This window comes from Phaseolus vulgaris, chromosome 5 (assembly GCF_051622355.1).
Source record: "Phaseolus vulgaris cultivar YP4 chromosome 5, ASM5162235v1, whole genome shotgun sequence".
Taxonomy (NCBI): Eukaryota; Viridiplantae; Streptophyta; class Magnoliopsida; order Fabales; family Fabaceae; genus Phaseolus; species Phaseolus vulgaris.
The window spans coordinates 2,436,145-2,460,573 of NC_143502.1; the positions used below are offsets into that span (position 1 = coordinate 2,436,145).

The following is a 24,429-nucleotide window of genomic DNA, read 5'->3' on the forward strand; positions in this document are numbered from 1 at the left end:
ATTTTTACACGTGACTATTTTTTTTTCTGAATTTTGTGATTTTCCAAAAAATAAAAAAAAATAAGGGAATGAAAAATACAACCACCACAAGTAAAAACATTAGAAAACTTACTTCAACAACTGATGTTCATACCATCCACTACCAGTCATCCGAGGAAACCACAACCACTTAAAAAATGAAAAATAAGACATCACACTTTCCATCATATTCAAAATGATATTATTGGAATTAAAAAAATATATAAAAATGTATAGGGAGATACAAATGTGCAAAGAGAATTTGTTCAATTTAACTTCTAATGACATTAATTCATTTAAAAATTTAACAATATAACATAATTAAAATCAATATCTTCAAAATGATTGAACTTATTGTTTTTTAAAATAGTTTTATAATGAATGCATTTAATTGTAGATACTAAAAAATAGTAATCATATTTTTTTCCTACAATCACTACAAGAAAATCATGAAATAGAAACCAATTTTTAGAGACCAAAATAATTAGTTACAATAGGAACTAAAATAGAGACCATTTTAGAAACTAAAAAAAAAAATTGTTTCTAAATTAGTTTCTATTATTGTTAAGTAGTTTCTAAATTGGTATCTAATTAGCAACAAAGGTTTTAACTACCAATTATTTAGTTTCTAAATTTTGGTAGCAAAAACCTTGGTTGCTAATTAGATACCAATTTAGAAACTATTTAACAATAATAGAAAATAATAGAAACTAATTTAGAATCCAAATTTCTTTCTAATTTCTAAAATGATCTCTAATTTAATTATTATTGCAACTAATTATTTTGGTTTCTACAAATTGATTTCTATTTCATGATTTTCTTCTAGTGTGAAAAGTGACTTTTTAAGTGATCGTTTAAATTTTGACTTAATGGTTAATGTTATTACTTAATTTTCCTCTTTTCATGATTTTCACCACTTAAACTTATTTTACATCAAAGTTTCAATTTTTACAATATCAATGTTACTTTTCAAAAATTGACAAAACTTTGTTGTTTTAGTTATTTTATTTTATTTATATGTGACACTTAATTATTCTGTAAAAAATGTAATTGATAAGTAAAATTTACAATAATTGAAATATTTGATAGTAAAATGAAGAAAAAGAAAACTTAACTTGAATTAACCATTGGACATAAAATCCCTCAACATCAATGTCCCTAATCTGCTACACCAAACTTAACAGTGGCCCTCAAGCTTTGTTCATGAATATAAACACTTTTGGAAGAGAAATTTACACAATTTTTAAGACCACTTTAGCATACTTGATCAGTTTTTCCCAGAAAATTTGCAAAATCAACTTCTTTCCTTTCATGAAACTGATCCATCACCTGTTATTGCCATAAAGAACGTTTGAATGTTGTTAGTACTCACTAATAAAATTGTACTTTGAATAATTATTCTAGATTAAGAAAAAGTATCACAAAGATTTCATTTGTTAACACTAATTTCTTTTTGCTAGATTAAAATATTTCATTAACTAATTTCCTTTTTAAAAATAAATAGGCGTATAATAGTAAATCCGAAGAAAAAGAAATAAAAACATTATTATTATTATTATTATTATATATATAAGTGGTGAAGCATGGAAGTTTTGATGCGGCGGTGGAAATGCAACAAAAATGGCAACGTGGAAATGCAACATAACATAATGGACATTGAGAACTGCACCATAACTGCTTTTTTCTACTTTCCTTTTCTTTTTCCAAACTCACATTTCCAAAATTCCCTCTCTCTTTCATCGTTAAGAAGGTCGGACACTCTCTTAAATAATGTATCCGATATACTTATATTACATGGGTAAGACAGTATTTGTGAAGTGTTAATTTTATGATATAAAATAAAATCTAATATATTTTTATAATTTCTTTATCTCACCCAATAATAAATGTCTCACTCAAAGTTTCACTTGCATATTTCTGATGAAATATTGTAACCCAGTTGCAAAGTCTTCTTCTACCCTTTCAGTGTAAATTTCTATCTCCTTTTCTTCTGTTCTCAATAATGGTATTCATATGAATTTTTTATTTATTTTATCTTTCCCTTTTTATCTCAAAGTAAAAGACATAAAAAGGAAAAAAAAAGTGTACCAATGTGTAACTAAGCATTTTCAGGCATTTTCTGTGTAACTTCCACTCAGATGTGATGTATCAGTGTAAGATTTTCAAGAAAATCTATCATATTTCCAAGTTTAAAAACATCAATTTAAAACTATCTATTTAAAAAAAAACTGTTTTTAGTTATAATATAGATATTATGAGCATAATCTGGTGCAGAATTATGAAACATTGAGTTTGAATTAAAGTGGTACCTGTTGAGAAATGTTGAGGTGGCAGAAGCAGGGTATGCAGTGTTATTTGGAAGTCCAATTGCAGAAGAACATTCTCTGTTCTTACCACTGCAATTGTTTCCCAGTTGCAGTTCCGAAACACAAGGAACTGCATTTCCAATTTTGCCATCAACTCCATGGTCATACAGAAACCCCTTGAACACATGGCCACTGATCTGCACCGTTGCCAAGTACGCAAACTCATCTTCACCATTCCCAATGGCAGAGACTCTGTGACACTTGAACACTGCAGGTGCACGAACATGCCCTGGTAAACTCTCTTTCAACCTCCCATCTGCAATTCCAACACAATGCCTCAATTTCATCTTAAACTTCAATTCATCAATCACATCAAATAAAACCAACAACTCACATCCAATTTGTTCCAAAAACCACAAAAATTATAGCATTCAAGTTGTGTTGTGACATCAAATAATGTATAAAAAATAAACAACTATAGAAGAAATTAACAACTAGTGAAGAACATGAAAAAGAATGAGAAACTGAAAGTGAAAGTGAAAGCACCTTGGTGAGAAGAGATTGTTGCTAAGCTTTTGGGTGTTGTGGCATTGGAGTTGGAACTGTGAGAAGTGGCAGTGGCATTTTGGGATGACCCCACTATAGCTCTTGGCCTCTTACTGCCACCACCAGCGGCGGAAGCCACCACCATGTCCCGCTCCCGGCGGCGGATTGAGGGGATCCATGTGCTCTTCACGTGAGTGTTGCAGTCGTATCCACGTCCCTTACAGCAAGTTCTGCATCTTCTAAAGATGCAATCTTTTTTGGCCCTGTTGCCGCAATCTTGACACACCCTGAAGTCAGGTCCATAAATCCCGTTTTCCTCACTCTCCATCACTCCCTTATGCTGATGATGTCTCTCATCGTCTTCATCCTCATCATCATCCATGTTCATCACACCCTTCTTCGGAGGATTCACTTCTGGGCACATCTTGAGGTTCCAGTAGTTGGTGGTGGTGGCGGCACCGCCGCCGCCGCCGCCACACTCTTGAATCTCATTGGTTTGGTGGGGGTGTGGCACACAGGGTGTGGCAGTGAGGAGAGGGAAAATGCCAAAGCCAACACTGAGAGCGGCTGAAGAAGGCAGAGGAAGGTTGGGAGTTTGGTTCTCTGAGATGGGTTGTTGTTGGCCTTGGTGCTGGTGGTGGTGGTGGTGCTGGTGCTGGTGCAGGGAAGGGGTTTGAGCTATGAGAACTAGGTCTCTCAGGCCTAACATGCTCATTGGAACAAGTCACAAGCTCTGAGATTGAGATTCTTGTTCTTGGTAAAAGGGTATGTTACAAGTTCTAAGACCTTTTATCTTATTCACCTACCTGTTCATGAACATATATGGAGATCTCATTATATGGGTGAATTGGAACACAACCTGAGTTTCCATTCTTTTTATGCAAATTTTACGAATGCTTTCATCTTAAAAAAGCATTGTTATAAAACTATCATTTTTCTAATTATCAAATTATACGTAATTATATAATCTTAATTATTTAAGTATGAGTTGAAATATGTGACAATACGGAATAAGGCAGTATATAAAAGAAATATTGTGAATTTTTGGATAGTGGCATTGAGAAAGGGTGATTGTTTTGGGTAGTGGTACAGGTTCTGACACTGAAAGTCCACTTAGAGATTCTTGGATTGGTAGGGTTTAGGGTGAGAAATAATTATTATTGAACTTTTGTGCAACCAAGCAATTTTTGTGCCCGCATGTGTAGGTTAAGGATTAGATCTCCTCTTTCACCTTTTTGTTTTCAATTCAATTTTAGAGAACACTTGGGACCTTCTCTGTTTTCTTGCACACCAATTACCCTTTCCACTTTCAAACAACACAAACACAAACTAAACTCATTTCGTGCTTTCTTCTTCAATTTTCACCTAAAACTACCTTCTTCTTTTTTACCTAATGTCACAACACTTGTATCAATTTCACACAAATAGATACTACAACAATTTTCAACCTTAATTTAAGTGGGTCCAAATTTCATCTAAAACCAAAACTCAATTAATGTTTTCTTTCTTTTATGATTCATGTAAAGAAAAAAAAAGTTTTCATTCTCATGTTTTTTCTCTTTTAATAAATACTTTTATTTTTTTTCTTTCTAGAAATTTTCCAATTTTTATTATTAAATGAGACTGTTTTTTTTGTCTTTTACCTGAAAAAAAACAATTGCTTGATACGGGTATATATTGCTTCTAATTATAGAATTCAATCCCTAACTTAAATTTTGGGCAGCAACACAAAATTCAAATTAGATCAAGAAATTGTGCTGAATTACATAAATGAAAAGAAAATTACAGTTAAAATAATAAATTAAAGTCAACAACGTCTAATTAATGACAGTTAACTTAACTTTTTTTTTCTTTGTCTTGAATATCTCATGTATAATTATTTAAATAATTTTTTTATCGTAATTTTGTAAAATTTATATTGGACCGGTTTATTTGTACATAAATTTTAAAAACATTAATTGAATTAGCAAATTTTTTTTTGTCTAATCTACTTATTTAAAAATATGCAGTTTTATATATTTTTTCAATAAAACAAATTGTGTTAACTTTTAAATTAATTATTTTATAAACAGTTATTAGTACGATCTAAATTTAAATTTACTCAGTATTAAATTATTAAAGTGAAAGTTTAACTTATTTTTGTAAGTTTTATTATTAATCCTACGTATTAATACTTTCTTTGAAACATAAAAAATATTCTTAACCATTATTTTTTAAACTAATAATATTTATTTATACAATTAGTAGTGTAATTTTTTTGGTATGTGCATATTTTCTTTACCATTTGTACTCTTATAAAATAATTCAAAAAAAAAACTATATTGATGTAAAACTGTTATATAACTATAATATTATAAACTAATAAATAAATTATTTGTATGATTTATTATGTACATAATTTTCATAATTTCAATAGAAAGTCCAGTAATCATATTTCATTTTAATAATTATCATAATAATTAATTTTTATCATTAAAAAAGTGGACACTAAACTTACACACTATAAACAATGTTACATCATATAGTTTAATTACATATTTTATTAAACAACATTGTTTATCTGAAAAACAACACTTAAAAGCAATCACCAAGAAATTAAACCTTTTCTTCTTGCAAATGTTTTGTTTTTTAGAAGATTATTAAATTTTTGCCATGCAAACACTCTTTCTACCCAAATGCATACCTAACTCAACAGCATATTTTAGAAATATACTCATAAACCTAATTTTAATTATGCCTCATGAATATTTTCATTCACTTAAAAAAAATGAATTTTAAAAGGAAAAAAGAACAATTATTAAAAGGGTATTCTAGGTTGTCCCAGAAATGGAGCAGGGAGGGACAAGGATTAATCTCATGTCAAATCTTAAGAAAGTACTCACTCACATGAAAGATTAAAAAATGAGTAGAAAACAAATTAATAATTGTCTTTTAGTCATTTTAAACTAAAAAGAATAAAACTTAATTCAATTAGCTTCAAGGGATTAGACTAGGTAGAGCTGAAGGTATTTAATGCATGTGTAGATAAACAGTGGCATGTTAGCACATGTGAAAAAGGGTTTTACAAAATGAATTTATAATGAAAACAATAAAATCTTTAATTTCATTTCAAGTGCATTTACACCCTTACATAATTTAATATTACTAAAAAATTATTAAATAAAAAATAAATTTTTTCAAGAAATTTAAATTTATTAAATTGATTTTTTTCAAATTGTTTTATTTTTTAAATATTTATTTTGATAAGATGTTTTAAATTTTAATTCTTTTAGATATAATATTTCAATCACCACCAAATAATATGTAAATCAGAAAAAAATGTTTAAAACATTAATAAAAAAGTCCATTATAAAATTTAACAAAAAAAGATATTCTATATTTGTGGAAAATAGCCTCATCAACATTTATCAAAGAAAAATCTGATAAACATGAATCAATAAATAATCCCAACCTACCTAAGAGCAAAAATGGTTAAGCCATTAACTTCTTAGAACTAGAGCTTTTCTTATATAGGCTATGAAAGATTGTAAAAGGGCAAAGCTAAAATACTCAAATGGTGGAAGATGAATGCTACAAATTTCCACTAGATAAACCTTCTAAGATTAACAACTCCTAAACTAAATCTTATGATTATCTCCTTAATTGATGTATGAGCTTTCGTACTCTCATTTCTAATCCTAAAGAGAGAAAAAACTTATATACATAAAAGAAGTATTAAAGGAGAGAATTATTTTTTTTATCAATAATAAATAAATAAAATAAATGAGACACTTTCTAACCTTTATAAAAAAAATCAGATAATTTTTTTTAACACGCAACCAACGGAAGATCCAACATACTTTACAAAATATTAACCATAATGAAATAAACATGATAAAACTGATATAAGCATAATCACGTTAAAATACAATAAAAAAAAAGTATTATAAGGGAGTATTATCAAAACTGAAAACCAAATTATTGTTTGTATGAAGGGGAAAACAACTCATTTTGGGAAGGTTTTTTTTTTTTGTTCTGAGTTAAGGGAAATTGAAGTTCACTTAATGTATACATAAATAGAAAATCAAATATCATTAAAATTACTAAAATAATTACAAAAGTATCAACTAAAGTACATATATTTTAAAACATCAATTAAACATACATATATTATAACCAATCAAATCTTTGAGAAAGAAGTTCTGTCGACAATGATAGCAAAGAGGTGAGTATGAGACTAAAATAATTTAGTCTGCGCATATCTTAAAAAGATGTTTAAATAACTTGATTTAGTCCTAAAAACTAAGACAATTTAGTCCTTATAATTTTAAATATTTTTAATATTAAAAAGTGGACAATCTTATTAATTTCTTGAACTAAATTGAAGTTCACTCATATTTTCTTGAACTAAATTGAAGCACACTCTTTAAAGATAGATGAGAAATTTATTATAACTTCTTCCTATTTAAAATTGTAAACATCCACTAAAGGCATTTTCTTAATAAAATAATAGAATTATGAACAATTAAGCATCACAAGTCAAATTTTATAATAATCTCTTAAGTATCGATTAAGTATCGATTAAGTTTTCTTGATTTACTAGTTAGTATTTTCTTTTTAAAATTATATTTCATCATATAATTTGAAGAGAAAAAAAAGAGAGAGAACAACCCATTTAAAGTTACATTTTTTTTTCTTTTAATAGGTTGATAAACCAACATAAAAACCCTAAAAAAGTTAGGTTAGTTGAAATTTTCGACCTAACACAAAAAATGGGTCCAACAACAACTCATATTTCAATGGGTTGAAGATGATTATAGGTTGAATTGATGTGTTGTGTCCCTTAAATCAAAATACATTTCTTTCATTGAAAGGAATGAAAGTACTATTTGATGGTCGAAGCTTCTTTCTAAAGCATTAGAGAAAAACAAAATTATATTAACATTTATTTGCATACAAATAATTCATATCACTCACAACAATTCAACAAAAACTTAACTTACATAGGAATATAACAAGAAGAGAAGACACTTATGTATGAGAGTGAATTTTGTTTATCAACAACAAAATAAATAAAAAAAATAAAACATTTCCGAGATATCTTAATTCTTATACGTAAAAACCTCAAATCAATTTTCTTAATATCCAACCAACTAGAATTCAATAGACTCTACTAAACTTCTAACTATAGTGACAAATACATGTCAAGACTGATACAAACATGAACGTAGTATAATATAAATACATCATCCCTCCAAAGAAGGTATGTTCTCACAGAAAAATATAAAATAAATAACACCTGCATCCTTCTCTAACAGCTGAACATGATCTTTGTCAGCAATGAGAAACAAACCAAACACCAAAGAATCATAAATATTAATCCAAACCTTTAAAAATCTACGAAAGACAAAAACATACACTGAAACAAACCGAACATTAACAAGGCGTTGAGTATACTTAATTCAAAACTATAAAACATGCCTCAAAACTATAAAACAACAATGACTACATATTCTTCAACAATAATAATAAAAAGACCTCTATCTATCATCTAAGAAGTCAAATTTTACTTTATAGCTTCCATAAATATTTGATCTTATATATCAAGCATCACATGATACCCAATGTTCTTGCCCAATAATTTTATTATAAGTGCCTCTGCACAAGGTATACACAGTTCTTGGAAATGATTATAAACTAAAAATGTAGGTAGTAAATAATTACCTATATTCCACTGAGACCATGTTGCATGCAAAAATGTTAATTCTTTCTTAGGGCTTCAAAGGTGCTTTGCCTGCTATTTTGTCTCCGAAGGAGACGACTTCCATGAGTGCATCATCTGGTGGGGTTGGTCATAGCCTCTCATTATCTACATGAGTACAAAAAGAGTTTATTGGCGAGTTTAACATATTTTATTATTAAAAAATTATTAAATAGAAATTAATTTTAAAAATAAAAAGTAATTAATTACTATATTAACTAAATTCTATACTATTTTAAAAATTAAAAAAAATATTAATATCTAAATTAGTTTTTATTATTGATAAATAATTTTTAAATTAATTAGCTACTGTATCGGTGAGAGCCGTACAACCGATATCATGTCTCAGTTTTCATCAATGGGCCAACTGGCACCACGAATCCAATTACGCTTAAACAAGTTAGTGAAACTAATAAGCAATCAAGAGTTATGTAATATACTTTTAAACATGATCCAAGTTCTCTAGTTTGGCCCAATAAGAAAGGTCTACTAAAATAATATAAATCATTAAATAAAAACTAATTTTAGAGATCAAAATAATTAGTTATTATTTGATTAAATTAGAGATAATTTTATAAACTAAAAAAACTATTGATATCTGAAGTAGTTTCTATTATTAATAAAAATTTATAAAATGGTTTCTAAATTGGTATCTAATCATTAGCTACCAAATCTTTTAGTTACTTACTACTTCATATTCTAAATTAGTTTCTATTAAATTAATCTTTTAAATACTAATTTAGAAGTTAAAAGATTAGTCGCTAAAATTTAGGTAGCTAATTTAGAAACCATTTTTAATTTTTTGTTAATAATAAAAACTATTTTAGATATGAATAATTTTTTAGTCTCTAAATTAATATCTAATTTAACTAATATAGTGACTAATTATTTTTAATTTTTAAATTTAATTACTATTTAATGATTTTCTTGTAGTGTACATAAGGAATCCTTTAAAAAAAATAACTGAATTGTTAATTATCATAAAACAATGACATTAAATATTAGTTTGAATGTTTTACGTATTAATTTAAAAGTTAAATTAGTAACACTATGTTGAAGGATGTCATTGACGGTTTACCCTTCAAACTGAACCAAACATGCACATAATAATAAATTGGATTGCAATTAATAGTATGCTTGTAATGATAAGAGGTTTTTATAAATATGTGAGGAATTGATATTTGGGAGACTATCTTAATAGTTTTATATGCGAGAAATCGATATAAATGAATTTTATATGAACATTAATATCAATCAAAGATAGAATATTAGTATGCTTTTCAAAATACAAAAGAGTGAGAAAGATGAACCCTAATCCCAATTTTCCTAATTGAATCAACAAATCTTTACTTTACTTCATTTACATTCTTGCAATCATACACAACAAACTTCCAACAAACTTTATTATATTGTGTGTAAATACAAAAATAGTCTTACTGCTTATGTGTTCATGCAATTTGCTTTTCATGTGCATGACAAATATGATGTAGCAAGGTGCACCAAGATCTGGAACCGCGAGTGACTAAGGAGCCCCATAACCGATTATCAACTACAAGCATAATCGGTTATGCTTTATTTGTCAACTGATAATCGATTATCCCTTCTTATCAAAGTCACTCATAATCGATTATGACTTAAATTTCATATGATAATCGATTATATTCATATCATAATCGATTATATATATATATATATATATATATATATATTTTTTACTAGTAATCGATTATGCTATGTATTTTTAATTAAAACAAATAATTTTTTAGCCAATTTTTCATATTCTGACAATTTTATATAATTCTTATTTTTTCAAATTTAGTTCTTACACATAAGTAGGAACAATGTTTTCATTACAAACAACTAAAATCCACAAATATATCAATCATATTTTTTTTAATTATTTATAAATACAAAGACAAATTTGCAATGTTACTTTTTTATCAATTAAAATAAATTACAATTTCAATCACACCATTCACATCATTTACAAATTTTCAAAATTTTTTTCTTTATCTTTTACTCTACATTAATTTAAACAACCTCATTTTTCTTCCTCTCAAATCTATCTATGAATCAATTCCTTTATAAAGAAAAGCATAAGTTAAATTGGTGAGAAAATGATAAAGTTGATGGAAGCAATATTATTAAAAAGAAAAGGTAGGGTAAGATTTGATGGTTGACGAAGGGTGGCAATCTTAGTGTTATTAAATTGGGGAGCACAGTTAGGTAAGCATGAGTGAAGGTTGCTAATACTGAAAAACTTGACATAATAATAGAAATGAAAAAGAGTTACATAAGGTGTGGGGGACCAACCTAGAATGCTAAGACCACACCAGATAGGGTCTATGTAGGTCAAGATCACAGCCTAACCCTAATAGCCCTATATACTTGCCTTATAGGAAACAAAAATAGGTCACTATGGCCCTATGGAACCCTACCCTTTCTACCTCATTAGTCATTCCACTCCATAAAAGTTCCTCATCTTTTCTTCTTTGCCCAACCCAACTCACAAGGATGTAGCATATTCACCCTCCCTTTACCTAATTATTTACCCATTTTCTTTCTCCATTTCCCTCTCACTCTCTCACCACACATGCATTGATCACTTCTTATAAATACTATATTTCTAATAAACTTCACTTAATAAATTCAAATATCATTTTATCTTTATATCCTACAAATTAGGGCATATTGGAACTCATAGTATTGAGAATTTGGATCTTTTAAAACATTTCATTCAAGTATCATAAAAATAAACAATAATTTTATAAATTTTTAAAAGTTAAGACTAAAAAAAATCATGAAAATAGAAACCAATTTTTAGAGACAAAAAATAATTAGTTATTATACTGACTAAATTAGAGACAATTTTAGAGACTAAAACAATTTTAAATTTCTAAATTAGTTTCTATTATTGTTAAATGGTTTCTTAATTGGTGTTTAATTAGTAACCAAAGTTTTTGCTACCAATTATTTAGATTATAAATCCGGTAGCAAAAACCTTAGTTGCTAATTAGACACAAATCTAGGAACCATTTAACAATAATAAAAACTAATTTAGAAATCAAAATTTTGTTAGTCTCTAAAATGATATCTAATTTAGTCACTATATCAACTAATTATTTTTGGTCTCTAAAATTTGTTTTCTATTTCATTATTTTCTTGTAGTGTAAAGTATAAATTAAAAAAAAAACTATTTAAGTATGAATCTTGTAAAAATTTGAGTGAAAATTACAATTTTTTTTTTGAGAAATAAATAACATAACATTATGCTGCCTTTACATTTGACATAACCTTAATTAAATTGCATACTTAATAACTTTTTATAAAATGTAAATTTAATCAACTCTACTAGTTGAATTTCATGTTGTTATCTTAATATATATTTATAGAAATTTCACTTACTTTAAATTTTAATAAAAATGTTTGCATGTTTTTAAATATTATATTGTATATTTAGACAAAGTAGAAGTAGTATAATAAATTTCTAAATAATTTCAATATTATACTCAATTTTATATGCATAATAAGAATATAAATTTAATAATTAGATTGATTAAATTTTTATTTTATAAAAAATTGTTAAAAATATAATATATGAATTAAAAAAATCTTAATCTATATATATCATTTCAGAGTATATTAAAATATCTTAAGATGTTACTATATTTACAAATCAAAAACTTTGTTTGGTATTAACTTTTTATAAAATAAAAACCGAGGAAAAGTGTTTATAACACATAGTTTAATACCTTGGAAAGTAAGTAAATAAATTAATAAATAAATATATAAATAAATAAAGTCTCCTTATTTTAATGTATTTGGCCCAAAACTATCACTCTTTCTGTCATTGTCTTGAGACACTATATAGAATATGCAATGCCTAAAACAGTGGTGAAGCTTCAGTAATCTTTTTTAAGAATTAAAGTAACAATTTCTCCTCTACATTCAAATTCCAATAGCTTACTAACTAAGGTTAATAAAATTTACATATAACTAATATGACTTTTAAGGATGAAATTGTTTTGGATGGAATTATAATGTTCAAAAGCAAATAATATTTCTATTTGAAGTGGTTTCCTCTAATTCAATAATACTTTATTGTAAAAATTCATCCAAACTAAGAGCAAAAATTATGCATATATTTCCAATAGCTTACTAATTAAGGTTAATAAAATTTACATATAACTAAGATGACTTAATGAAGTTGTTTTGAAGATAGTATTCAACTCTATATATTATTACAAGAAAATAATTAAACAATAATTAATTTTAGAGACAAAAAATAATTAGTTGATATATTAACTAAATTATATACTATTGTAGAGACTAAAAAGTTATTGGTATCTAAATTAGTTTCTATTATTAATAAATAGTTTATAAATTGGTATCTAATTAGCTACCAAGGGTTTAGCTACAAACTATAAATAATTGGTAGCTAAAACCTGATAACTAACTAAATATTAATTTAGAAATTATTTATCAATAATATAAATTAATTTAGATACCATTTTTTTTTAATTTCTAAAAAGATATCTAATTTACTCAATATAATAATTAATTATTTTTATCTCTAAAATTGATTTTTATTTAACAATTTTCTAGTAATAGTGTATGAAATTATAATGTTCAAAGCAAACAATATTTCTATTGGAGTAATTCACTCTTATTCAATACTTTATTGTACAAATTCATCCAAACTAAGAGCAAAACTTATGCATATAAAGTAACATAATAACATCTGAAGTTGTCATTAAAGAAACAATATAACAATTACTTTATTGACTTAAACACTGAGACTAAACTCACTTCCCAGTCTTCTTGTCAAATTCTATTTACACCCCTGTTTATTAAGTACACCATTTTCATTAAGTGATTCTATTTATTCTTAATTTTTTTTAAACTTTATTTTAGATATCACCGTGAAACCTGACATCTCAACTAGGTAGATATCCTAGGATCCAACAAATGTGCTATTATATGAAAAAATATTATTAAACATGAAAAAAAAAACAATACAAACAAGTATGAGGGATTAGTCCAAAACTCATACCTCAAACCTAGATCAATAACACCTTTTCAAAAAGAATCTCAAAGAGAAACTATAAGAAAAACAAAAGAACCAGATCAACACCTATAAATGAAGACCCCAAAAAAGACCTATACATAGAAAGAAATCAGAAAAAACTAATAATCATTTTTTCTTAGTGCGCTTCTTAACACATTTTCTCCATGTTTCCTAGTAGTTTGAATAACATCATATCCGTTATCACTAAGAGAGTGTTCCATCTCAACTTTACCCTTCTAAAACATAGAAACAATGCCACATTCTTTCACGAAGTTGTTTTCCAAAGGAACATCAACATCCTTCACCAAAGCAACAACATCTACATCTAACGCACTAGAAAAATGAGTAAATTTCAAAGTGACAATTAAATGTAATGAGAACAATAGTATAAAATAGTATAAGGTGGGTTGGGACTATTAGAAAAGAAGTACATTGTCTATTAGTTTTCTCTTTATTTGTTGTGTAGTAAAATGAAGTACGGAGTACAATGTGTTCGGTTATTGACATACCTACAAATGCCAATGTCTCCGTAGAAAAATTCAGAACACATAAAGTTGATGAAAACATACTTTTATGTAAATAAGATTAAAGAATAATGAATTAAGATAATGAAAGAGGTTTGAATTAGGGTTTAAAGAATAATAAATGTAGATGATAAATAGTATTCAAAGAATACAAATATGGTGTAAAATACGGTTCAAAAGGGTATATTTGGTAATAAAAATATTGTATAAAAGGAGGTGGGTTGTGCTTAGTAAATAAGGGATTGTAAATAGCTAAAGCCTTGTCAAGTTGTAGGTGCTGGTTGTATAACTAAGTTGTGGGTTGTTTTAAATTTGTCTGAAAAGCTTATAAAATATTTGAATGACCATTGCAAAATATTTGTTTGTATGCTCCCACTCGAAGAAAAGATATTTTATAAAAAAATATGTTATAAATTTTCTCAAAGAAATAGAAAAAAATGATTAAAAAGCCATTAGAGCTCCTATAAAGCATAACTATATAATTGAGAGTGATGATGATAGATTTGAATAAGGGTCAATATCAAAGGTAAGTTATATGGTGGCAAGTGAGGTGAGTCAGTTCGTGAAAAATCCAAAATAACGTTTCTTATAGGCTATGGATACAATCCTTTAATATTTTAATACAAGTCTAGAAAGAGACTTCTCAAACATAATTTAAATATCCATATTTACTTTTCAATCCTTTATTAAACTGATAAATTGATGTTTTGTCAAAGAAAAACTAAATAATGATTTTATCATTGCTTCTTAGATCCCATAAGGAATCCAATTATCATACGTGTTTACAAAGAGTCTGAAATATGTAAGGCAACTAAAAAATTATCAAGAAGATGGATGATGTTTTAGGAGGTTGGAGAAGAGGATGTGATTAAGATTGTAAGTAATAATGCAGTAGGCAGTTGGGGACTTGTTGATACCAAAGAGAAAGAAGTTATATTGAACATCTTGTGTAAATCGTTGCATTGATTAATGTTGGAAGATTCTAAGAAGAAAATACACTCCATCAAGAGACAATTGCGAGTGATAAAAAAATCACAAGTCTTATTTTGTTACTATATGAATTTTTTAAAAGAATGAATTTGATAAGACTAACCAATACTTATTTTACATTAGGAAGCTTGAATGACAGATAAATGATCACTTATTAAGTTGTTTACATCCAAGGAGTGACAATCCATTCAATTTGGAAAGACTAAAGATTGAGTGTGTGAAAAAATTGATATTAGATAAAGTATTTTTGAAAAATAATTTAAATTGAACGAGAAACGCTCTTCTCCTGATTAAGGTGTTGCATATGATACATTAATATGAGAAATTAACCATGGAATTCATTTATGATGAATGGATATGGTTATAGAGAAGATATGAAATTATTATAGAGAAGATATTGTTTTTATTTTATAATTTATTTTTTAGAATTATAGAATATTTTTGGGGATTAATTTCTTTATTTTTATTTTTCTTAGCAACACTTTCCTTTGAAAAATTATTAATTAAAGATGGGAGAATGAATTGCATAGTTCATATTGTTATTATCTTAACACTCATCTCATGTTGCAGTATAATCTTGAATTTAAAGTTATTATGAAGTCAAAAGTGGAATGCATAATTGTTGTGTAGATAGGTTGATGGCAAGCATTGATGAGATTGTTCTTCAGATCAAGAGTTCAAACAGTAAATTTGAATTTTTTTAGTAGTCTCATAACTCAACATCCATTTAAAATAAAAATTCCAATACAATTATATGAATCATATGGTGATGATAATCCACATTAGAAAGGTTTCTCGTTCATCCAGTTGCAAGAATATTCAGAGTGCGTTTGAAAGAGTAAAAATTTGAATTTATAAATTTGATTTTATAATTATTTACCCATACTACCTCGTAGGCTAATATAATTTGTAAATTATTTAAGTCTACACTCTGAAAAAAAACCTTTTAAAAAAAAGACCATTATAAATGATGGTATGTTTGTGATGATTAATTCAAGATTAGACAAGAAAGATGTTAGAAAATAAAGACTATAACATTGATGATTTTGTTTCTTATGATGAATGGAGTGGTGAGGAGAATGAAACAAATTCATAGAATCCAATGAAGACACATATTAATTGAAGTTGGAGAAGATGATGGTGTTGTAGCCATGAAGGTGATGACATAAATGAATATGAAAATCATGAGGAGGAAAATAGCTATCCTAATTATTATATGATTGATATTTTGGATAGTTTGTATTAAGCAATTGTGAGGTTTTTAGTTATTATGAGAAATTTTATGAATTCTGAACCTATTTTTAGTTATGCATTAGATATTACTATTTATGATTTATTATGAGTTATTTTTATTATATATATTATTTTAAATGCATGCACATGTTTATGATTATAGTTTTTCGTATATTCATAACTCTTACTATTTAAGTTACTATCCTTGACTTATGATTTTTTTATCTCCATTTCAATGATCTTACCATCATCAAGTTTGACAACATTGATGTTTTACAAACACAAATTTATAAGGTTTTGACATTCTACATTGTTGTTACCGTTTCATTTTCCCCTAATCCCTACTTGCTTGGACACTACTAAAATATATGACAAAATGTTGCTTCAGTCATGGTTCTGGTATCATATCTTATATTACTTTGTCAGAGGAAAACCTGTTCAGTATATACATGAATTGTACAGAGGAAATGTGCATAAGGTTCACAGAATTATATAATTACTGGAACACGGTAATAATAGGGAGTTTTCATTGCTCCCTATATAAATATATGGTTGTTACTTTCAACCATCCTATGTCTAGTGTTATATCTCTCTTTATTGCACAATTTTGTCCACTTCAGCTGCTGCGACCACCCTTTTATTGGTATGATTGCAAAGCATTCAAACCATTGGAAAAACTACAGCTGTTGTATACCCAAATCTCACTGTTGGTGTCCAGAAAATACAACAAAACTTGCAGTGGCGTACCTTTGGTTTGATGCAAATCTTCTTCCATTTTGTCTCCATCGAGATGGAAGAGGAACTACCATGGTTCAGAGTTATTACCAAGAAAATTCCTGGCATAAGATGGCCGAGTCCACCCTTGCTCCATCAGGACGAGATTCAAGCGCATCATCAGGTTATTCACAGCATCTTCTTCCAGGCAGCTAAGAGAATTTGATAATAATGTCTCTTGTGTTGATGAATTCTGCAGAAGTTGAATGGGAAAACACCTCAATCAGTTAACTTTGAAAAGCAGTCACATGCATTTCATAGAATTGGAATAGTACCTTTAGTTCCCGGTACTTCTTCAGGTATTCCAGAGACTGCTCATATAATCCACAGTGATAGAGAAGAATGCTGTAATCTCTTAACTCATTTGCATCATTTTTCAACAGAATAAGACGCTCACATGCTGTTTGATAGGGAAAATATTTGGGATCATATCAAAACACAAGAAAGTGTGTTAATTGCTGCTCAATACTGGCCAAATTTGACAGAAGACAAATGCCAAGGAATAATGTCCAACAAACTTTTTAGAATATCCGGAAAACATCTCAAAATATTAATTGTATTTTATGAAATGTTTAGAGTATATCAAATGGTCTCTTGAGTTGTCTCAGATTTCATTATATTTCTTTTTGTTTCCTTGTTTAACAGGACTAGTTGTTTTATCATATTAGTAGGTCTGTGCTTATACTGGTAATTTTTTGGGTTTGAACCGAGAGTATTATTCTCCAACCGATAGTTAGAAACTAATTCTTTTCGAAACGTAAAAACCATCAAATTGAATCTTATCTATCCCAACAAAGTTTTCTCCATTTAAATGTGCAGGAATACAACTCCTAATAATATGCTTAAGGAACCCAGCCAACTGTGCTTAAGTGGATTATGCTAGTAAAATTCCACTATTTGTTGACATAGGACCTTTCAATTGAACGTCTCCATAAAGACTTCTATAAGAAGAAAAATGACATAAGCTTATCCATAAACTAAAAGTAGCTAAATATGCAAGTTAAAAATCTGATTTTGGAGAAACTAATATGAAAAATATTTTATAAATCAGCTTATACATAAACAAATTTTATTTTATGGAGAAAATTTTCATCTTTTCTTATTTTTCTTTTCTATAAATGCTTATGAAGATACTGACCCAAATAGGACCAATATTATTAGTATAAATAGAACAAATGATTCAGTATTTCATATCACATTATCAATATCTAGCATCTCCAGACCTCCTGACTTTTCTCTCTCTAAACAACACTTGTACAACGACTTTAACCAAAACTTAGCAACTGATCTAGAGGGACGGATGGCATGCATAACCAAAACCTTACAATGACTTTACAGCCACTGACACAGAGAACAGAGAAACTGAATCAAATACATACCAGACAAACAACGCCTCATGTCCCCAAAACGCACACTGGTCCAAACACCTCGGTCTAGTCTATGTTGAGCAGCCTTAGCTGATGCAATTTGTGAGCCACTGCAGTTTGACAAACTTTAAAACTAATTCTTATATAAATTAATTACATTAGAGAAAATAAGAGATGAGCATGTCATCGAATAAAGTACCTTTCTCCAACAAAATCAGATCTGTCAACACAGTTAGCAGCAGTTGCTGCCCTTAAGAATAAAGTTTTGGTGTGATCATGTTGAAAAGGCCAGAATGCACGCTTCAGATCATTTAAGATCTGCACATAAGTCAACATAAGTTAAAAAGGCGACTAAAGGTTAAAGCAGCTAAAACAACATAGTAGTTGAGATTGGCATAGATAAGAATGATTCACTTTAACAGAAGATGTAAGAAAAGAAACCTAGAGTGAAAAAAAATAAAAATAAAAGTGCATGCTCCTATGTCCACAGACAAGAATCTGATGTCCAATGTCTAGCATATATTCATGCATCGCACCATTGCTCTTGGACTTTATTACAGATATTACTGGAACAGCCAGCAAGTGGAAAACACACTCCACAAGTCCACAAAAAACCTCAGGAGCATAGAACTTATTTTGCTGTGAGCATGCTTAAAAAAGATGCTTATGCAGCCATGCCCAAGTTGGAGGTTGTCTCCAACCGGTAGAACTTGTGAACTATGATCACTAGGTCACATGGCAGCAATATATTTGTGCCATGGCTCTCCCTCCTAGTTTATGGCACAGGTGAGTTACTGATCTTCAGATTATTGGTTGAAGAGATACACAGCAAAGTAAAAGGGAATGGAGAGCACACAATCAGAAATTACCTCAACTAATAGGTTTCCTGAAGTCATTATGTGAGCTTGGTCTGACTCCTTGCTTTTTTGCTTATGATAGCCTTTGGGAAGGCTAAGAGCATCATGAGGGAAGAAAATTTCAGCATCAAAATACAAAAGGGTCCACAGACGAAGCATTTTCAGAATTTCTGAGTATATAACCGATAGCATTGCAGCAGATCCTGAACGATGGGTCAAAACCTGCTCAACACATCAAAGTAAATCTATCAAATGCTACCCTTCACAGATTTCTCTTCAGAAACAACCTGTAAAAATGAAATATATATTACCGAGTGGAGATAAAGAGCTCTTGGCTCCATATTTGTATTGGCTCTCCTGAAACCCTATCAACAAGAAAGTGATCAGTAAAAGTCAAGAACATTGAGGTAAAAGGATGAAATTGGTTTAAAAGCATATAATTTAAGAGGAGTGAGAAAAAAGTACAAAATCTATTACAGGCTGTCAATACCGAGTTCTTAACCAGGAAAAAAAAAGATAATTACATATTCTACTTTTCAAGTTTTTCTGACCTGTCACTCATCAAGGTCAACGTAGTATAACACATTTAAACGAACTGATTGAACACCTTTAATGAATTTATTGGTATATATAAGTACTTCATAGTTAATAATACTTTACCCTGCTCCTGATGTGCAGAGAATGGCATTATCATGAACGCAGTGGGCATTCTTATAAAAAATAAATATAAAGTGCACTTCTTAGAAGATATTTGTTAGAGCGTTAGCACAAGTTTACGTTAGCATGGAGAAACACATGGGCAAAACCAGGCTGCAGTCTGCATGTGTATGAAAGTCTTAAAAAAGTTAAATTTAAGTCTAATTTAAACTTACAAAACAGAGTTGCTAAAGTAAGATTAGCACTCACTTGTATACTATAAATTGATCACATCTCTAGTGCATACAAGATCTCCAACACACCTGCTTACATCAAGAACTAGACATCTAGAGGATGGATCTGAAATTGGATGATAATAAAGCCCAACAAATTTGAGTAGGATAAACTCTGAATAATTTTAATACCATCTTTAAAAATAGAATTAAAATCGACTCTTTAAAGGTAAGCTCTGCAGCCACTTATATATACTATAATTTGATTATATTTTTAGTTGATGTAGTATTTTCTCTAGAAAGAAAGAAAAAGATGAGAATAGGAGGAACTGTCCTCACGCAGACTAAAAAATAAAAAGAGGAGGTTGTTAATAGCCAGGACAGTTGTCATGAATGTAGATGGAGTGATTTTGGTATCAGCGCAGAATAGGATAAATGTGAAAAAGAGGCTAGAATTGGGAGGATTTGAAAAGGTGTGGGACATCACAAGACCCCTTTCTATAGGGAAGGTGATTGAGAATTGCAAGGCCGCAAAACGCAAGATGAGTTTGCTTATTATTGCTGCTTGGAGGAGACAAAAGTATCTCAAAAAGGTGGTTCTGTTCCTTTATTTTGGGATGATATATATTGATTAAAACCAATGACCAATGTTTCCTATCTAAGGATGGTGTTTGAGATATTTACAAGTAATTCCACGGTTGAATTACGAGAAATGCAACTATGGCACGATAAAATTGGAACAATTAGGAAACATAATTGTCAGAGAAGTTTGACAGCCAACCTAGGTGGAAGCAATGAAAATTTTGCCTCCTCCTAAAGCAGATTGTCAATGTAATATAAGTCCTAACCTTACGGTAAGTCAGTAGATCAATTGCTCCGATTTTTTAAGATAAACTTCAAAAAAAATATTAAACTCAAAATGTCTGAAATAATAAAGGAACGGAAATCTTTAAATACAAACACAATTAGCATTTATCTGAACTCTTGACATTGCAACTTCTGAATTCTCTCATTCAAGATTTGACTTAAGAAGTCAAACACGGATACGACACGGATATGAAGATACGACTAAATTGAAAATTATAGGATACAGGACACAGCTATATATAAATTAAAATGTAGTAATATATTTTATTATAAAAATCAAGAAAAACATAATGTTTAACTTTTACATTTATTCATCTTAAGTAAAAAATACAACTTCTAATTTTGATTCATCAAGAGATAAGCTAGCAATATCGAGAATTTTATTATCAATTATTCCTAATTTTCTCTTTTCTTTCCAAGTTTTCTTAACATTTTTGTATAATTTTTCATTTAAATGAATCTTTTGAGATTTTGTGTGGAAGATGTTTTTAAACACTGGATCGTGTCTTTTCTGACTTTTCCAGTGTGTCCAGAAAGAGGGTCATTTTCAGCTCATTAAAAAGCGTCCGACACTGCATCGTGCATGCTTCCACCGCATATCTGTGTCCGTGGTGTATCAGATACACTAACGACGTCTTTTTTGCCGTATCCGAGCTTCAGCTAATTACACAAGTTTGAACATTTGTTGCATTTTTAAACCTAAAATGAATCTAACTGCTTGCTTCCATTCAAGCTTCAAAAAACAATTAGAGGTTCTTTTAATAAGCCTGCGGTCGGTTTCTTATGCAGGGTACTTTGCAGCTGTTGTCTTAGAATAATGCTTCAGAACCCTTGAGTGTTATTAGCTAGAGGAAATTATAATGACATCTATTGAGACTTTTTCAGATATCACATAAGACTTTTGTTTTTTTAATGTTTACAGTAACCATCTTCAGACATAACTTGGTAATATTTTTCAGACAATTAAGGAGGGGAGGATTAATGTAATGTAATGTAATGGATAGAGTGTCTATGTATTACTACTAAAAGGGGTCTAGGTCTCTAAAAAGGAGGGGTATTGGCCAAATAAGAAGACGAAAGGCTAGTCAAATGTAATTTACTTGTTAACTATTAGACGTTCACTTATATGAGTCAAGCACATAACTGGGAGCATGAAATCAAAGTACAAACCTTGTGAACATATAGAAATCTCTCGATGCTCTCTAAGAACTTCTCAGGCGACGATTCATATTTGGGGCTGAAGTGAGGACAAAAGTCCATGGAAAGATCATCTAATCTGGTGATGAAATCATCCACGGGAAGTGGAACTGATGAATGTGACACCAAAGAATCATCCTCTGCAGCAATGTAGAGAGCAGTTCTGCCCAAGTCAACACACCTGTTGATACAAATGCTGGTTTCCTTCTCAATATCAGTAAATCTCCCAATTTGTAAGCAGAATTGCTCTCTAGCTTCCTTCTCATGTACCAACAATGCAACAAATGAGAATGAATCCACAACTTCAAAACCCAAAAAAGGTTAAAAAAACAATTTCAAAATGCATCAGCATAAACCATTATGTTGAAAAAAGATAAATAAAATTAAATAATTAGTTATTTGATATACTAAAAATATATATATATATAATTATTTTTTTGAAATATTTGATTTAGTTGATTTGATAAGAAAAATAGAAAAATAAGTAAATTAGATTAAATATTTAGTCATTTAGTAGAGTACAAACACATAAAATATAAAGAAAAGGTATTTAAAAAAAAATGATAATTTCATAAAAGTAAAATTAAGTAGATGAATTAAAATTCTTTTATCTATTTTCTCCTAACCAGACAAACAAAATTTCTCATCCATTCTCTCCTGAAGTCTCTCTTCAATCCAAATCTATGCTAATGGTCTCTATCTCCCTTCCTCTACCTAACAAACAAAACACCGTACAATCAAATCAAACCAGCAAACTTTTCCACACTGCAACTAACGCAAATTTAATAAACAAAAGTAAAGCAAAACTCAACCAAAATTGAATTGGGAAAAGGATGAAAGAAAAACTGAACAGGCAAAGAGATGTTAATGTTTCAGGTAGCTAAATTTGCTGCTTGCAAAGAAAAATTCAGATTAAACATTAACACAAGCTACTGAAACGAAACTCAAATTCCAATTACAAAACAACAGCGAGTTTGATCGTTGATTCGGTGATTACTCTGGCGTGTGTGGTGTCGATTCCGGAAGCGTTGAGAGCGTCGTGCAGAACGAAGTTGAGGTCGCCGGCGATGTGGCGTTGGGCACTGGAATTGGAATCGACGTGACAGAGAAGGCGAGAGGAGGAAAAGGGGCAAAACTGGGATTTAGAAAATATGGAAGCTATGGAAAGAGGAGTGGGCGAGAGCGTGAAAGAGCGCATGTTTGTTGTGAGTTTCAGTTTCTGAGCAGTTTTCACTCACATTCATAACTAATTAACGAAACCAGATAAAATAAAGACAAATAAAATCATAACAAACTAGACAAAAATTTGGAGAACCAGAAAAACGTGTCGTAATCGTGATGGCGGGAACTGAAACTTTAATGCTAGATTCATGAACTAGAAATAAATTATTAGAATAAAAATTAATTTTAAAGATAAAATATATTAATTAAATTAGATATTATTTCATAAATTAAATTATTAACATTTAATTTTTATTAATTATTATTATTAATAAATAATTAATTATAATTTTTATTTAATAATTTGTTTATAGTATAAAAAATAAAATATTTAATTAAAGAAAAAATGGTATTACAAATCCGATAGGGGTGATAAGATAGACCCAACACAAATATTCGCTAGGATAGGTTTGATGAGGTGAAGTTTGCATCCACTTATATACTATAAAAGGATCTAATCTCTAGTTGACTGGGATATACTATAAAAGGATCTAATCTCTAGTTGACTGGGATGTTCAATAAATGGATTTGGAGATTATGAGTTTTTTTTTTATTGTTTTAGGAGATAAAATGATAAATATAAGTTTTATATAGGTAGATTATTTTAAAATGTGTATAAGAAGTTTATTTAAATGAGTTAAAATTGCTAAAAAAAGTATGATTTTTTTTAATTCAATAAAATAGGAATGATTGTAGCCACATATATTTTGACAAGATAGTGAGAGATGAATGATTTTGGTAATATCTAGTTTGTTGTTGAGAGAAGATAAAATATACATGGATGTGCAAAAACTGCGGATTCTCTACAATGGGTCTTTACAAAAGCTGCTTCTAATCGTTTTCAAAATATCC

At 28.9% G+C, this 24,429-nt stretch overlaps 2 protein-coding genes across 3 annotated transcripts; both read right to left on the bottom strand.

Moving 5' to 3' along the window:
* Positions 1-1,112: 1,112 nt before the first annotated feature.
* LOC137834791 (protein LATERAL ROOT PRIMORDIUM 1) lies at positions 1,113-3,860 on the bottom strand. The gene is made up of 3 exons (XM_068642982.2): positions 2,871-3,860; positions 2,328-2,640; positions 1,113-1,347 (listed from the first exon to the last, which is right to left on the bottom strand). The coding sequence occupies exons 1-3, from the start codon at positions 3,583-3,585 to the stop codon at positions 1,344-1,346; spliced, it is 1,032 nt and encodes a 343-aa protein (XP_068499083.2). The 5' UTR covers positions 3,586-3,860; the 3' UTR covers positions 1,113-1,343.
* Positions 3,861-16,819: 12,959 nt separating this feature from the next.
* LOC137834792 (transglutaminase family protein) lies at positions 16,820-23,706 on the bottom strand. Of its 2 annotated transcripts, none has more exons than XM_068642983.1 (8): positions 23,354-23,706; positions 22,330-22,614; positions 19,735-19,788; positions 19,436-19,645; positions 18,766-18,884; positions 18,579-18,676; positions 17,475-17,599; positions 16,820-17,392 (listed from the first exon to the last, which is right to left on the bottom strand). In XM_068642983.1, the coding sequence occupies exons 1-8, from the start codon at positions 23,552-23,554 to the stop codon at positions 17,228-17,230; spliced, it is 1,257 nt and encodes a 418-aa protein (XP_068499084.1). In that variant the 5' UTR covers positions 23,555-23,706; the 3' UTR covers positions 16,820-17,227. The 2 variants fall into 2 exon arrangements, with proteins under 2 accessions (XP_068499084.1, XP_090158325.1); XM_090302199.1 differs by having other exon boundaries at positions 22,330-23,070; positions 23,354-23,569.
* Positions 23,707-24,429: the final 723 nt, after the last annotated feature.